Below are 13544 nucleotides of genomic sequence, written 5' to 3' on the forward strand. Positions count from 1 at the left end.
TAAACAAGTCCCGCCGAAAACAGATATTCTGTGATAAAGTAATCCATATGAAAACAATGCGATGTCTATTTTTCATGTCTCCCTTCATTATATCTAATGTGACCACGCCCCCACGCTGAACGCGCTATTCAGATTCAAACTGAAGCGCGCGGCTTGAATATGCCCACACAGAAGAAAAAGCAGCAAGACTGTTCAAGTGTTTTTATTTTACTGTTTGCTTCGCGATGAGAGGAATAAGACATAATTCACCCCAAAAAGATGTGATGTGGTTGAAGATTTGAGAAATGGATTTCCTCGGAAAAAAAGAATGAAGCACTTTATTCAGCAGAGATTATTAACATGAGTAAGTCTCTTTTTATTTATTTATATACTTGTACTAGTTTTCACAAACGTTTTTTTTTTTTTTTTTTTTTTAGAAAATAAGATTGTTAAAAGGATTTCTGTAGGATTGTGTGACTGGAGTAATGATGCCAAAAAATGTGTTTGAAAGTCTGCTTTGATTGTTCCTAATAAACTGTTTAACTGCTCCCCCAAGTGGATATTAAATTATTTTGTGGGATAATTAAATATATTCTAAATAAACTACAAACATAAAATTATATAGATTTATTTTGTCCTCACATTATTTCTCACATTCTTTTCCTCACATTCTTTCACATTGTCCTCACATTCTTTCATAGCTGATGAGTGGCCTCCCTTCCAGCCGCAGCCCAATTGAACACCCTCTTCATCTCCTTGGAGAGGGTGTGGAACGAGGCGCAACACGGATGATGGTTCTCCCACACCGCCGTCCCCCATAAGGCAGCCCTAACAGAAAGCACAGCTGTCACTCATTACTCATCCCTATATATTTCCCTGTCTAGCGTCTTGTGTTTGTCAGAGCATTGTTTCCTGTTCCTCGTCTGATGTTATACTCTCAATCAGTGCGGACACGTAACAGACTTCATCCACATAGTGAAAAACCCAGAGATCACGGTTTACCAACGTGACAGCTTCTTTCAACTTGTTCATCTACACCTGGTAGGCTGCTGCTTGTGCTGGATCTCTAACTAATCTCCTCTCAATTCCTTGGAGACAGGGCAGATTGGTATCTAGGGAATGTGGCATAAGATACATATATATAAACTCTTAATAAGGTTGTTGTATATCTGGCTACTCCATCTACTGTAACTCTAGTAGTCTTGGACTCGAGCAGTGAAAGGGTATCTTGATCTTGCTTTGAGCGAGTAATGACCTTGTCACTGCATTATGGGAGCATGTCTAGTTGCCACAATTTCTCAACTTGTCTGTACAGATTGGTATATGAGCTTTAAGTAGCTGTAAAGAGACACTGCTGGCTGGGAGGGCAATGCTTGATCTGTTGAGTGGGACCTTGCAGGGTCCAACCTAGTCTGGTCTTGATAGCTGCAGGACCATTAGGTGGGTCTAGACAAACTGGCTCTACTGGGGTGATGAGGTCAGGGTAATCTGACCCTGTAAGTGGTTGGACGGTTTCAACAGGTGGCAAATGTAGACCTTGTAGGTGGCTATACTTCCGCTGTAACTCATCTACTGGATATGTATGTTCAGCTAATCCCAATGTCTCAGCTGTAAAGGCTTGACAAATCCTGAAAGAAGTCTTGGGTTGGGATGCTGGTGACACTGTGAAGGTAATTGAAGCACAATGCAGGATGTTAAGGTCTTGTCTGACTGTACGTAGAACAAGCTCTTCGGGTCGACCAATCAATCTGAGCTGCTGGGCCACTGAATGAAGGAGGATGGTGCATTCTAAACTAACATCCAAGAGGGCGTACGTCTCAAAGCACTGACTGCCATTTCTGAGGAGCACTTTACAGGTCTTTAGTAAGACAAGTTGACTGTCGATGGGCTGATCTGGATTTAATTTCTCTGCGGTCGTGTTCACCAAACAATTCTCTAAAGGTCCGACATTAGGAGTCTCAGGTGTTTTCACAAAGGATCAATCGTTTAACTTCGTGGAGGATGTACAGATGGCATAGATTATAACTCTTGCAGGGTATATGAGGTTACACTGTGCAGCTTTATGGGTTCTTTCACAACACCAGCACCTCTTTTGTGATTGTATGCAATGCACTTTCTGATCTGTGTTAAGTCTCTGGAAACTGGCACACCCATTCAATTAGTGTTCTTGAGCATCACAATACTGGCAGAACATCTTCCTGTCTCTGGGCTTAGGGTTGGAAGCTTTACCTTGCATGTCACTGCTGTCTGTCTCTGTATTGAGGAAGATACTTTTGACCTTTATTGGCTGTCTTGTGTCTCTCTGGTGACCCTCTTGAGTATAGGCATTGGCTTACTCATTGAAGGATAGAACCTGGTACTGTCTTCTTGAACTTGCAGATCAATCTCTTACCACGCTGAGAGATCAGGTAAGGAGTGGGATGGGAACTTGTTGGGGATGGACATACCATCTAAAACTAGTCTGCAGATCATGTGGAAGCTTACACAACAGTCTTGATAAATGGGAACTGCACTCTAACTCCATGTGGACATTATTCCCCAGCTGCTGAAGCATACCAGCTAAAGAGTGAACTTTCAGTCCAACAATTCGGAAGACTCTCACATCCCCATGGTTGATGTTCGGACCATCCATAATCTCAGCAATTGTCTCAAGGGCCAACTGGTGAGGCTGTGCGTACTGTTGGTTAAGTGCCTCCATTGTATATGAGAAGGGGTATAATGAGTTGCAAATAAGAGTCTGCAATCAACATGGCTTCTTCCAACTTCATTTGATTGACAAGAATCTGGTACTTAAATCTCTCTGAAGCGCCATAATGTTCTCCAAATTGATGCGAAGATGCGAGAACTCTCTCGGATCTAGCATTACAATGGTCGGGGGGGTTGGAGCTGGTCCCCTGTATGTACTCTCTTGACTGGGAGGAACAGTCATGATCATTTGCTCTGTCATAAGACCTATGGGGAAGGACAGATGCTTCGAGTGGGACTCCAGTCTGTCAGTGGCTGCCATGGCTGCACACCTGTTCCATACTCGGTGGAGATGTCGATGAGCTTGAGTGCAGTCGCTCCTTGCAATTCTGAATCATTGCCCATTTCAGAATAAGTATCTACTCTCTGTCTTGACTGTAACTTTTGTTGATGATCAGTGAGCTCGAAATCTAACAGGTAACTAGACCACTCATCTAGGTCATTCTTATGACACTCATTCTTAATGACAACTCTTCTAAACAAGACTTCCCAATGTGAATGTGGATGAGTGCAACCTTTATAGTGTCACTGATAGGAAACAGGTGTGGTTTCAATAATGAGTTCCTAGGCAGGGGTTTATAGGAAATGAATTCCAGGGTGTACTGTGTGGTGACTAAACGGATGTGCAGTGACAGGATCATGACACCACTAATGATACCCCAAACTGGGAAAGAACCTGCTGAAGCTGCACTTTGTTTTGGCCTTCCCACTTTTTTTTCTTTCTTTTTCAAAATAAGTTTTGTTTGAACTCTATTCTCCCATTTCTTTTTGTCTTGTTATATGTTAGCTTACACCTTTCCTCATTTAGGGGTGCATCAAGTCAGTCTGTCAAGAATGTTAAATTGCAGTGTGATGACTTAAAATCACAATATGAAGTTCAAACAGTAATATGGGGGATGAGGGAATCATTTTTGCTGTTATTTTACAGTTACATTGGTGCTACTGTAACTGAACATACAGTGACAATAGTTATTTAACCTACAGGAAGTTATTTTACATTTGTTGAATGTTAACAACTGTGTTGTCACAGTAAGCTACTTGTCACTAGCTGCCGGTTAAATACTGTAGTCCTTTTCTACAGTAAAGCCCCTTTCACACTGCAATTCCAGAAAATACACTGGTAATTTGTCCCTGCAATTGTTCCTGGGTTGCTAGATTTAGCTCCTTTCACACTGCCAGTGATTACCCGGAATATGTGCATGCCTTCACACACAACCTGTTATGGTCCTGTAAAGACACATGACATCAGGATGTTATGTTTAATGTACTGTATGAGTCGAAAACACTAAGCACGTTAACTTTCACTTAAACTGGCAAACAATCTCAGCTTCAGGGTGGAAAGTGAGGAACTAACTGATCTCTGCTTCATTACAGTTTGCACTTTTTTTTTTTTTTGTCGCAAATGCTGATTTTCCTTCAAAATGCTCTGTAAAATAGTCATGGGATAACGTGCATCATCACTACGACACACCCTTTACGGCATTGGTTCTGGGTTTTGTTCACACAGTTCTCATTCCTGGACTGAATCCGGCAATGTTACTAGGTCCCCAAGCCGGGATCAATCCCGGAATTAGTCCCAGGACGTGTTTGTGTTCACAACGAAGGTGACCTAGCAATTTTCCGACAATTTTTCAGGTCCTACGTGCAGTTTGAAAGGGGTTTAAGTTACTTGTCACTTGTTGCCAGTTAATTACTGTGAATTTCAGTGTTTCTTACAGTGTATGACAAAGATAACCTGCAGGGAACATTCTGGGAACCCTCTCTCTAGGCTATAAAAAAATCTAAAAATAACATATTGGGAATGTTTCCTTTAGGTTATAATAAAAAAAGAAGGAAAGAAATAACCTACAGGGAACATTCCTTTTAGGTTAAAACCTGTTTTTATACAGTATATGGTTCAAATCTATAAAAATATCCTGCAGGGTATTTTCTGGGAAGGTTCTTTTTAGGTTATAAAAATAAAATAAAGAAAATTACCAGCAGGGAAAGTTCCTAGAACGTTCTTAGTTGAAAAAAACTAATAGGAACACTCTGTGGACTAGAACGGCGTGCTGAAAACAGAGCAGATTTTTACATGGTAAAAAGAGTGTTTTTTTACACTACCATTGATACATTTTTACAATTAAGACCCTTAAAGAATCAAATCAACTTGTGGAAAATGAGCATCCAATGACCCCTTCAAAACATACAGATTCACGGCAGTGCTAGTTTGGGCCATCGCCATCTTGCCAGCGCATCAATGCTCGTCACTCTGGGGTAATCGTAAATGGCAAAAGGCTACAGCGGTGACAGCAGCGACAATCCACCTGTCACTCTAGTGGCCACAACTCTTAATTATGCAGAACTTTAAGGTTTAATATAATTTAAACGGATGAGTTATAAATAAATAAAAATCACCCCTCTCACCCCCTCTACCCTTTTCATGAAGAGTAAATTAGCTATATAGATGGAAAAAAATGTTTAACCAGGCTGTAAACATGTTTTTTCCTGCTGTAAAGTTGGGCATTTTAATATGGGATTGACTCCCTTTGCAGCTAGCCTCTAGCGGCCAGTAGATGAATTACAGTTGAAGTCACTTCCGTGTAGGCTTCACGAGAGATAGCAGGAGACTTGACAGACCCTTTTCCTGTTAGTAAATGTCTTGTTCTTCATTCATTATATGTTGCACAGGGAGTGCAAAATAAGGAGACGTAAAGCGAGTACCGAACAAACTTTGAGCTTTACTGGCAAACGTGCAGCAGTATTCACGTCACATACAACTGGCACCAAGCCCATAATCCAACAGCAACTTGCTGTCATGCCGTAAATCAGTGTCGCAAATATTCAGTGCTTACGTGAATATTACATCCCCTTTCTTTTAAAGAAAAGAAAAACAAAATAAAACATTATACATATGTATCATACAGTACATATTCAAACTACTCAAACAATACTCTATCATAAATAGAGGTTGTTGCATTTCACGAAACATCTCCATACATCTGACACTTAACGTAGCACATCATGTAACAATATTTAGGAACAAAATGTCTATGATTCTCAGACAGCCCATACCAGATCTTAGATTCCATTTTCTCTCATAGGGGCAGCGATCCGCCTACACCCCAGACAAATTACTAATCACAAATCAAGAATTGCTCTTGGTCGCACTGCTCGACCCGATCTGGTATGGTATTGTATGGGCTGGACCTCTCTCTCACTTGAACTCCGTGCTGGCACTTCAGGATGTATCTGACGCATTGTTGAGGAATTGGTGTTTTGCTCTTCCTCTATGTGTGCAGAAACGCAAGTGTTTTCCACAGGCTCCTCTTTTGTGCTGAGAAGATGATGACGGTTTCTGCGATACACCCGACCATCTGAAGTACAAACATGATAGGATCTTTGTGTACTGGCAGGGTGGACAACAACAGCTGGTTTCCAAAGTCCATTCTCTTGTATCCGAACAGATTGTCCAGTATGAAGCTGTGAAAGTGGACGAGTCGAACGATCATAATACTTTTTCTGCTGCTGCTGCTGTTTTACTCTTTTGGAGCGTGCCTCTGTGAAACTGACAATTTCAGGTAGGAGCTGTTTGTTGGTTGTTGGCAGTATGGATCGCAGTCTGCGACTCATGAGAAGCTGGGCAGCCGAATACGACCGCATAGAGCTCCTTCTCTATTTGAGCGTAGCTAACTTCACATTCGGTCAGTGACCTTGACGCATAGCTGAGCGGCTTCCCGTCCTGCAGTAGGACAGCACCGAGGCCATATTTCAATGCGTCGACTTGAAGGTGCAGTTCTTTCTGTGGGTCATAGTACGCAAGTACTGGTCCCGGTTCCTTAGTTATGAGATCTTTAATTTTTTGGAATGCGGCGTCGTGCTGTGAATCCCATATGAACTCGCTGGACTGTTTGAGGAGTTGCTGAAGTGGTGCATTAATGTCCGATAAACAGGGTGCAAACTTGGACGGGTAATTTACCATTCCCAGGACTGTTTCGAGCTCCGCTTTGGTCTTTGGTGGCTCCATGTGCTTGATTGCTGAGACCTTTTCAGGGTCTGGTTTGACTCCTTCAGCCGATAAACAGTGACCGAAATAGCGAACTTCAGTAGCACTCACGATGCTTTTCTCAGGGTTGAGCTTCACACCTTTCTCACGAGACCTTTGCAACATTGCGTGTAAGTTGTTGTCATGCTCCTTTTTGGTCTGTCCGTAAACCAGAATGTCATCAACGATCGCAACGACACCATTTAGACCTTCGTATGTCTCGTCGATTTTGCGCTGAAATTCATCCTGAGCTGAAATTATGCCAAATGGAAGACGCCGAAATCTGTATCGTCCAAATACAGTGTTGGATGTCGTCAGCTTGGAAGATTCTTCTGTAAGTTTTATTGCCCAGTACCCTGAACGGGCATCCAAAACACTGAAGTATTTCGCTCCTGTTAGCTTGGGCGTGATGCCTTCTATTGTTGGCAAGGGGTAATGTGGACGCTTGAAAGCTTTATTGAGGTCGCGGAGATCTAAGCATATACTGAGTTTGCCGGTTCTCGGTTTTTCCATGACCACAAGTGTGTTTACCCAGTCGGTGGACTCCGTTACCTTGACTATGACTCCTTGTTTTTCCATATTTTGCAGCTCTTCTTTCAGTTTGCTACATAGAGCCAATGGTATTCTCCTTGGTGGGTAAACAACTGGAGTTGCATCAGGTTTTAGATGGATTGTGCATTCCCCTGGAAATAATCCAATGCCATCGAATACATCAGCATATTCTTCCATGATGGACTTGTCGTCTTTAAGTGCATTCACTGATAGCACTAGCTTGATTAAGTCCAGGTCCAGACATGCTTTTAGACCTAACACAGGCGGTGCTTGCGTGTCAACTATGTAAAAGTTTCTCTGTCTTTGTATCTACATGACAGCGCACATGTCCCTTTTACTGCGAGCATTTGACCACTATATCCTGTGAGACTGTGCTTAGTTGGTGTGAGCTTGCTCTGAGCTTGTAGTCTATTAAATGTGTGCAATGGAATTACATTCACCTGTGCTCCTGTGTCCAATTTTCTCTCGCACTCGCGGAGAGTGAATGCCAAACACGATGCGATCCCTAACCATTTCCTCGCTGTCTGCATAAGCACAGTCTTTCACTAATAGTCTTAGCTCAGTCACGAATTGCTCAAAAGTTTCGTTAGCTCCTTGAATTCGCTCATGAAATTTGTACCTGGCGAAAATTGTGTTCGTCTTGGGCATCACATACGCTTCGTATTTGTCGTAGTATGTTTGCAGTACCTTTGCTTCCTCTGGCGTCAGCGCCCAGGTGTTGAAGACATCTCTTCCTTTTTCTCCTATCCACAGGAGCAAATAACTGCACTTTTCATCTTTACCCCGTTTCTTTAACGGACCCACGAACATGAGCTCTGCATGCTGTCTGAACTTACGCCATCCATCTGGTAAGTTAGACGATTCCCAATTCATGTGCAGCGATGGTACTCCTGCAAAATCCATTTTACTTATTTTTCTTCTGACACCATGTCTTGTTCTTCATTCATTATATGTTGCACAGGGCGTGCAAAATAAGGAGATGTACAGCGAGTACCGAACAAACTTTTAGCTTTACTGGCAAACGTGCAGCAGTATTCACATGTCACATACAACTGGCACCAAGCCCATAATCCAACAGCAACTTGCTGTCATGCCGTAAATCAGAGTCGCAAATATTCAGTGCTTACGTCAATATTACAGTAAACATTGTGACGTTTTTTCTGTGGACGGAGCTTAGGTGGTGGCAGAAAGATTCCACTGACCGCCTCACTGACCCTAGCTATGACGTCTGTTAGCTTGTTTTTCTAACAATAACTGGAGAAATTCCGATTTTGCCTGCATATATAAGGTCACTCACTGTCCAGGACCGCGTTATTTGAAAGGTTAAGTTAACGGACAAAACTAGATTGGACCGACTTGTACTCACTCAAAGGGTGGACGATCTGATGGGATTACCTCCGGTTGAGTGACTCACATCTAACATGTATAATAAAGAAAAATTCACAGTGTATCTAGTCATTAAGATGCAATTTATATTTCAGTTTCAGCAGGCAACAATTTTTACAGCTACATTATTATTCAAGCCACAATTACTCATCACAATGTATACAATTACACCTCAAGCATATAAATCATTAAGCATATAAATTATTGTGCATATAAATCAATTATTTAATAAAGCATTGTTTTTCGGACAGGCTTCTGAGGCAGTGTAATGGTTTAATGATCGACAGCAAAATACAGAGAGCTTTGGTTATAACTAAGTGGATATTTCATTACTGCAATATTAATTTCTCACTAGAAATTACATAAAAAGTGGAAAATGTTGTTCAGAAACATACATTTACACACAAACTGATCATTCAACACAACTTTCAGACGCCATCTTTATTTTTTGGCTTAACTGTCACAGATTGGAACGCACAGGATTGTGGGATATCAAAGGCAGCGAAGGATGCATCTATGCTGCCTTCAAAAACCAGCCAGATGAAGGCATCTCAGGAGACAGGAAATTAAGCTGACATTGATTTCTGACGTGCCTTGATGCCTTCCTTCCAGCATTTTTCAGTTTTCGGATGCAGCCATAGTAACGACAGAGGGAAACGACCCACAGCATAGACATGGAAGACGACGCATAGTAACGACAGGGAAATGACGCACAGCATAGACATGGAAGATGACGCATAGTAACGACAGAATAAAAAAAAACACAATAGTCATGACACATGCAGCATTGACACACAAGACAACGCAGTCAAACGACAAGGACAGATGACAGGAGTAAGTGGACATAATTTTGGCACAAATGGAACCTCATACATTTGTGCCAAAATTATGTTGACATGCCTTCTGTCTATGCTATGTGTCGTCTTAATTTACTCCTGTCACCTTTCCTTGTCATTTGACTGTGTCGTCTTGCGTGTCAATGCTGCATGTGTCATGACTATGCGTCGTTTCCCTCTGTCGTTACTATGTGTAAGGTGAACATTTTATGACATCCTCAGACCTCAGTCTAAATGAAAAGGATCCATGCATCAGACTTCCCTCATCGAACAAAATGGCATCACGCCTCGGAATGAAAAGCTTCAGGTGTCAGGTCTCATACAATTAGTCATCAGACGAAACGAACTCAGGTGGAGTATCGCGTTGCCCCGCCCCATGTGATGTCACGCGCACGCAGTTCAGAGGAAGTGGTGTATAATGGTTGATTGATGGCAAAAGGAGGTAAGCAGTGTCTGATATATATTTTACCAGTTTTATTCAAATGTTACACTAATTAAGTTATATAGGGAAGAGAACATGCATTTCGAGAGTCATGTATGCACGTTAAAAAAGTTAGTTAGCCATATTACAACCAGCAAGCTTTTATTTGGGCAAAGTAGTAAATTTACCGTCTGAGGATGTCCTAAAATGTACACCGTACTCATAGTAACGACAGAGGGGAAACGACGCATAGCAACGAAATGGAAGATGACACAGAGGGAAACGACGCATAGTCATGATGCGCAGCATTGACACACAAGACGACACAGTCAAACGACAAGGAAAGGTGACAGGAGTAAGTTGAGACGACACATAGCATAGACAGACAGCATGTGGACATACTTGGCACAAATGGAACCTCATACATAACAACAAACGACAATACTTTATCGGACCTTTTCTGATAAGTGTGCGTTGCAAAACGGGAGCATTTTGACTATCGTTTAACCACAACTGTAAAAACTGTTAGTGGCAATTAATCAAAGAAATCTGACTTTATTCTCGCAATTCCGAGATTCCACAATGATAAGAAAAATAAACTCGCCATTCTATCCTTTTATATCCAACATATTTGGCTTCTATGTTTTTAGTATCTATTGTGTGGATTTTTTCCCATTTCACTCCTCTTATTACCGTGTGTTTCTGCCATCACAATGCGCGCGCAGCTGAGAGTGATGTCTACATGAAATTGGTCTATTCAAGCACACACGCGCGCACACACATACACACACACACACACACACAAGCTGTTTTCGCTAAGTGGAATGGCCATAGGCTACTGTTCCCACCCAGCTCATTAACCAGATCGCACATACATCGTTTTATTTTCTTTCCTTTTCTATCCGAAGCTGTGGCGCATTTAAATGAATGCTCCTGTATTCTCCTCTGACTCGTTTGCTGCTGAGTCGATGGTAAAGCTGCCAGCTCCTGTATACAGTGCACCGACCTTAAATAACCTAGGTCGCACTGGTCTGTATGACATGCTTAAACTGCACAGTCACAATGGATACCATTAGATTTTGTGTTGTAACACGATACCGGTCTGAATGTTAACACAGTTAGTCTCTCTCTGGTTGCTGTGGTAATAATGATAAGAGAAAGCGGGCAAGCTGCTATTTTAGTAAGTAAATGAATTTACACCATGAAACTAAACTCGCAAAATGTCATTTAACGTCAAATTAAGAACAAGCTTCTGTAGTTATGTTGTCTCGTCTGCCACATTTCAGTCCCTAACAGCAGAACTCAATTCTGTTGTCTATTGAGAGCTTCAGAAATCTTGTAGTAGGCACTGTGCTAATACCTAGGTTTATACGGGATTTCGTTTAAATACAGGGGTGTGGCTGATATATTAAGCTATGTTTAACTTAAAATGATATACAAGAACACAACAAATGTTGTAATTCGTTTTCACATCAAAACTTTTCATGTCAGCCTCTTAATAGTCATGGTCAAAATGTGCAGAATAAAACTCGGTATGTCATGTCATTGATTGTCTTACCTTTGCTCTCTCTGCTAAAGGCCATAATTCAGAATTGAAGGCAGCCCAAGTGTGTCTCAAGCTCTCTCTTTTAGCTTTCAGTCTGAGCCCCTCGCAGCCTCTTTTATAGACTGCTGATCATCTGATCCAGTGCTGGGGAGACCTGATCTATGTTTTAACTCCTAATGTCTCTGTTTGTAAATATAGCAGATTTTAATGTTCTTATCTTGATTGTTAATACCTTACTTCCTAAGTGTTAACTGTATTATGAATGATGATAATGAGATGCCTATATTTTAATTGACTCATGTATGATTTGTGGAAGATCTAGTAAAACAAGAACAAAAGTCCAGAGTGAGTCTAACGATACCATGTACATATTCTTGCTTAGGCATCATTTTAAAGAAAACATAAGCATGGATAACAAGCATCCAGATAAAAATGACACATTTTGGTCAGCTAATAGCATGTGGGTTGTTCTATTTATCTAGCATTACAATTATACTAAAATGTATTGTAAGTTTGTGCTGCAATCTACTGTAGAGCTCTTTCTGTTGAGAGCGTTAACAATTAAAAACATAATAGCACATTTCTATAGTGAGTAGAGAAGGAGAATTAAATGAGGTCAATTGTTTTTCATATGTACTTTTAGCTGTAGAATCTATAGGCTTGTCAGTTTACTTGTGTTTTGGTTATAGGATATAATGCAATCTCTAGTTTGTAGTTCTCTTTAAAAAAAAAAAAAAATTGCAACTCATTTTAGCTACTGTAGGGAAAGCCAACCCCCCCCCCCCCCAACAGCATCACAGTTTCCTCTAAACCTTGTGATTTCTCCAAAAATCTCCTCACTGCTGCCTCCAGACGTTAAATCCAACTATTGCTGATTACTTCACCTTACCCAACATACAAAACGATTCCAAAAAAGTTGGGAAACTGTACAAATTAAATAAAAACAGAATGTCGGAGTGTGGAAGTTTCAAATTTCAATATTTTATTCAGAAAACAACATAGATGACATATCAAATGTTTAAAATGAGAAATATTTTCATTATAAGGGAAAAAATAAGTTTACATTACATGGCATCAACACATCGCAAAAACGTTGAGACAAGGCCATGTTTACCACTCATTGGCTTCCTCTCTTCTTTTTCTAACAGTCTGCAAACGTCTGGGGGCTGAGGAGACAAGTTGCTCACGTTTAGGAATATGAATGTTGTCGCATTCTTGTCTAATACAGGCTTCTAGTAGCTCAACCGTCTTAGGTCTTCTTTGTCGCATCTTTCTCTTAATGATGCACCGAATGTTTTCAATGGGTGAAAGATCTGGACTGCAGGCTGGCCTTTTCAGTACCTGGATCCTCCTTCTACACTGCCATGATGTAGTAATTGATGCAGTATGTGTTCTGCCATTGTCATGTTGGAAAATGCAAGGTCTTCCCTGAAAGAGACGACTTGGATATACTTTTTTTTTAAATATATATATATATACTTTTCAGCATTGATGATGCCTTTCTAGATGTGTAAGCTGCCCAAGCCACACACACTCATGCAACCCCATACTTTCAATTCAGTTCAACTCAAGTTTATTTGTATAGCGCTTTTTACAATAAAAATCATTACAAAGCAACTTTACAGAAAATTAAGTTTCTACAATATTTAGTAGTAGCTTATAAGTGGTGACTGTCAGTTTGTGTACATATGACAGGATTTTTCAGAAAAATCAATACAAGACGTAGTCAGCCAGATGATGAACATCATTAACAGCTATTATTATATGATGCAGTCACACTTGTTAGTTCTGTTTGTTGATTCAGGGTTAGCATTATATGAGGTCCTCTGAGGGTCAGCATCATCTGTTCTCAGGTGTTCTGGATCCATCAGCCATACCATCAGAGATGCAGGCTTCTGAACTGAGCGCTGATAACAACTTGGGTTGTCCTTGTCCTCTTTAGTCCGGATGACATGGGGTCCCAGTTTTCCAAAAAGAACTTCAATTTTTGATTCGTCTGACCACAGAACAGTTTTCCACTTTGCCACAGTCCATTTTAAATGAGCTTTGGCCTAG

General features: G+C 40.9%; 1 protein-coding gene across 2 annotated transcripts in view; it reads right to left on the minus strand.

Annotated features, from left to right (window-relative positions):
* The window catches only part of LOC113063233 (tumor necrosis factor alpha-induced protein 2-like), a 33601-nt gene extending 21999 nt beyond the window's left edge, over nucleotides 1-11602 (minus strand). For both annotated transcript variants that reach the window (XM_026233480.1, XM_026233479.1), the window contains exon 1: nucleotides 11502-11602. In XM_026233480.1, the coding sequence (XP_026089265.1) occupies nucleotides 11502-11526 (25 nt within the window). In that variant the 5' untranslated portion in view covers nucleotides 11527-11602. The remainder of the gene's footprint in view (nucleotides 1-11501) is intronic.
* Nucleotides 11603-13544: the final 1942 nt, after the last annotated feature.

This window comes from Carassius auratus, chromosome 45 (genome assembly GCF_003368295.1).
Source record: "Carassius auratus strain Wakin chromosome 45, ASM336829v1, whole genome shotgun sequence".
NCBI lineage: Eukaryota > Metazoa > Chordata > Actinopteri > Cypriniformes > Cyprinidae > Carassius > Carassius auratus.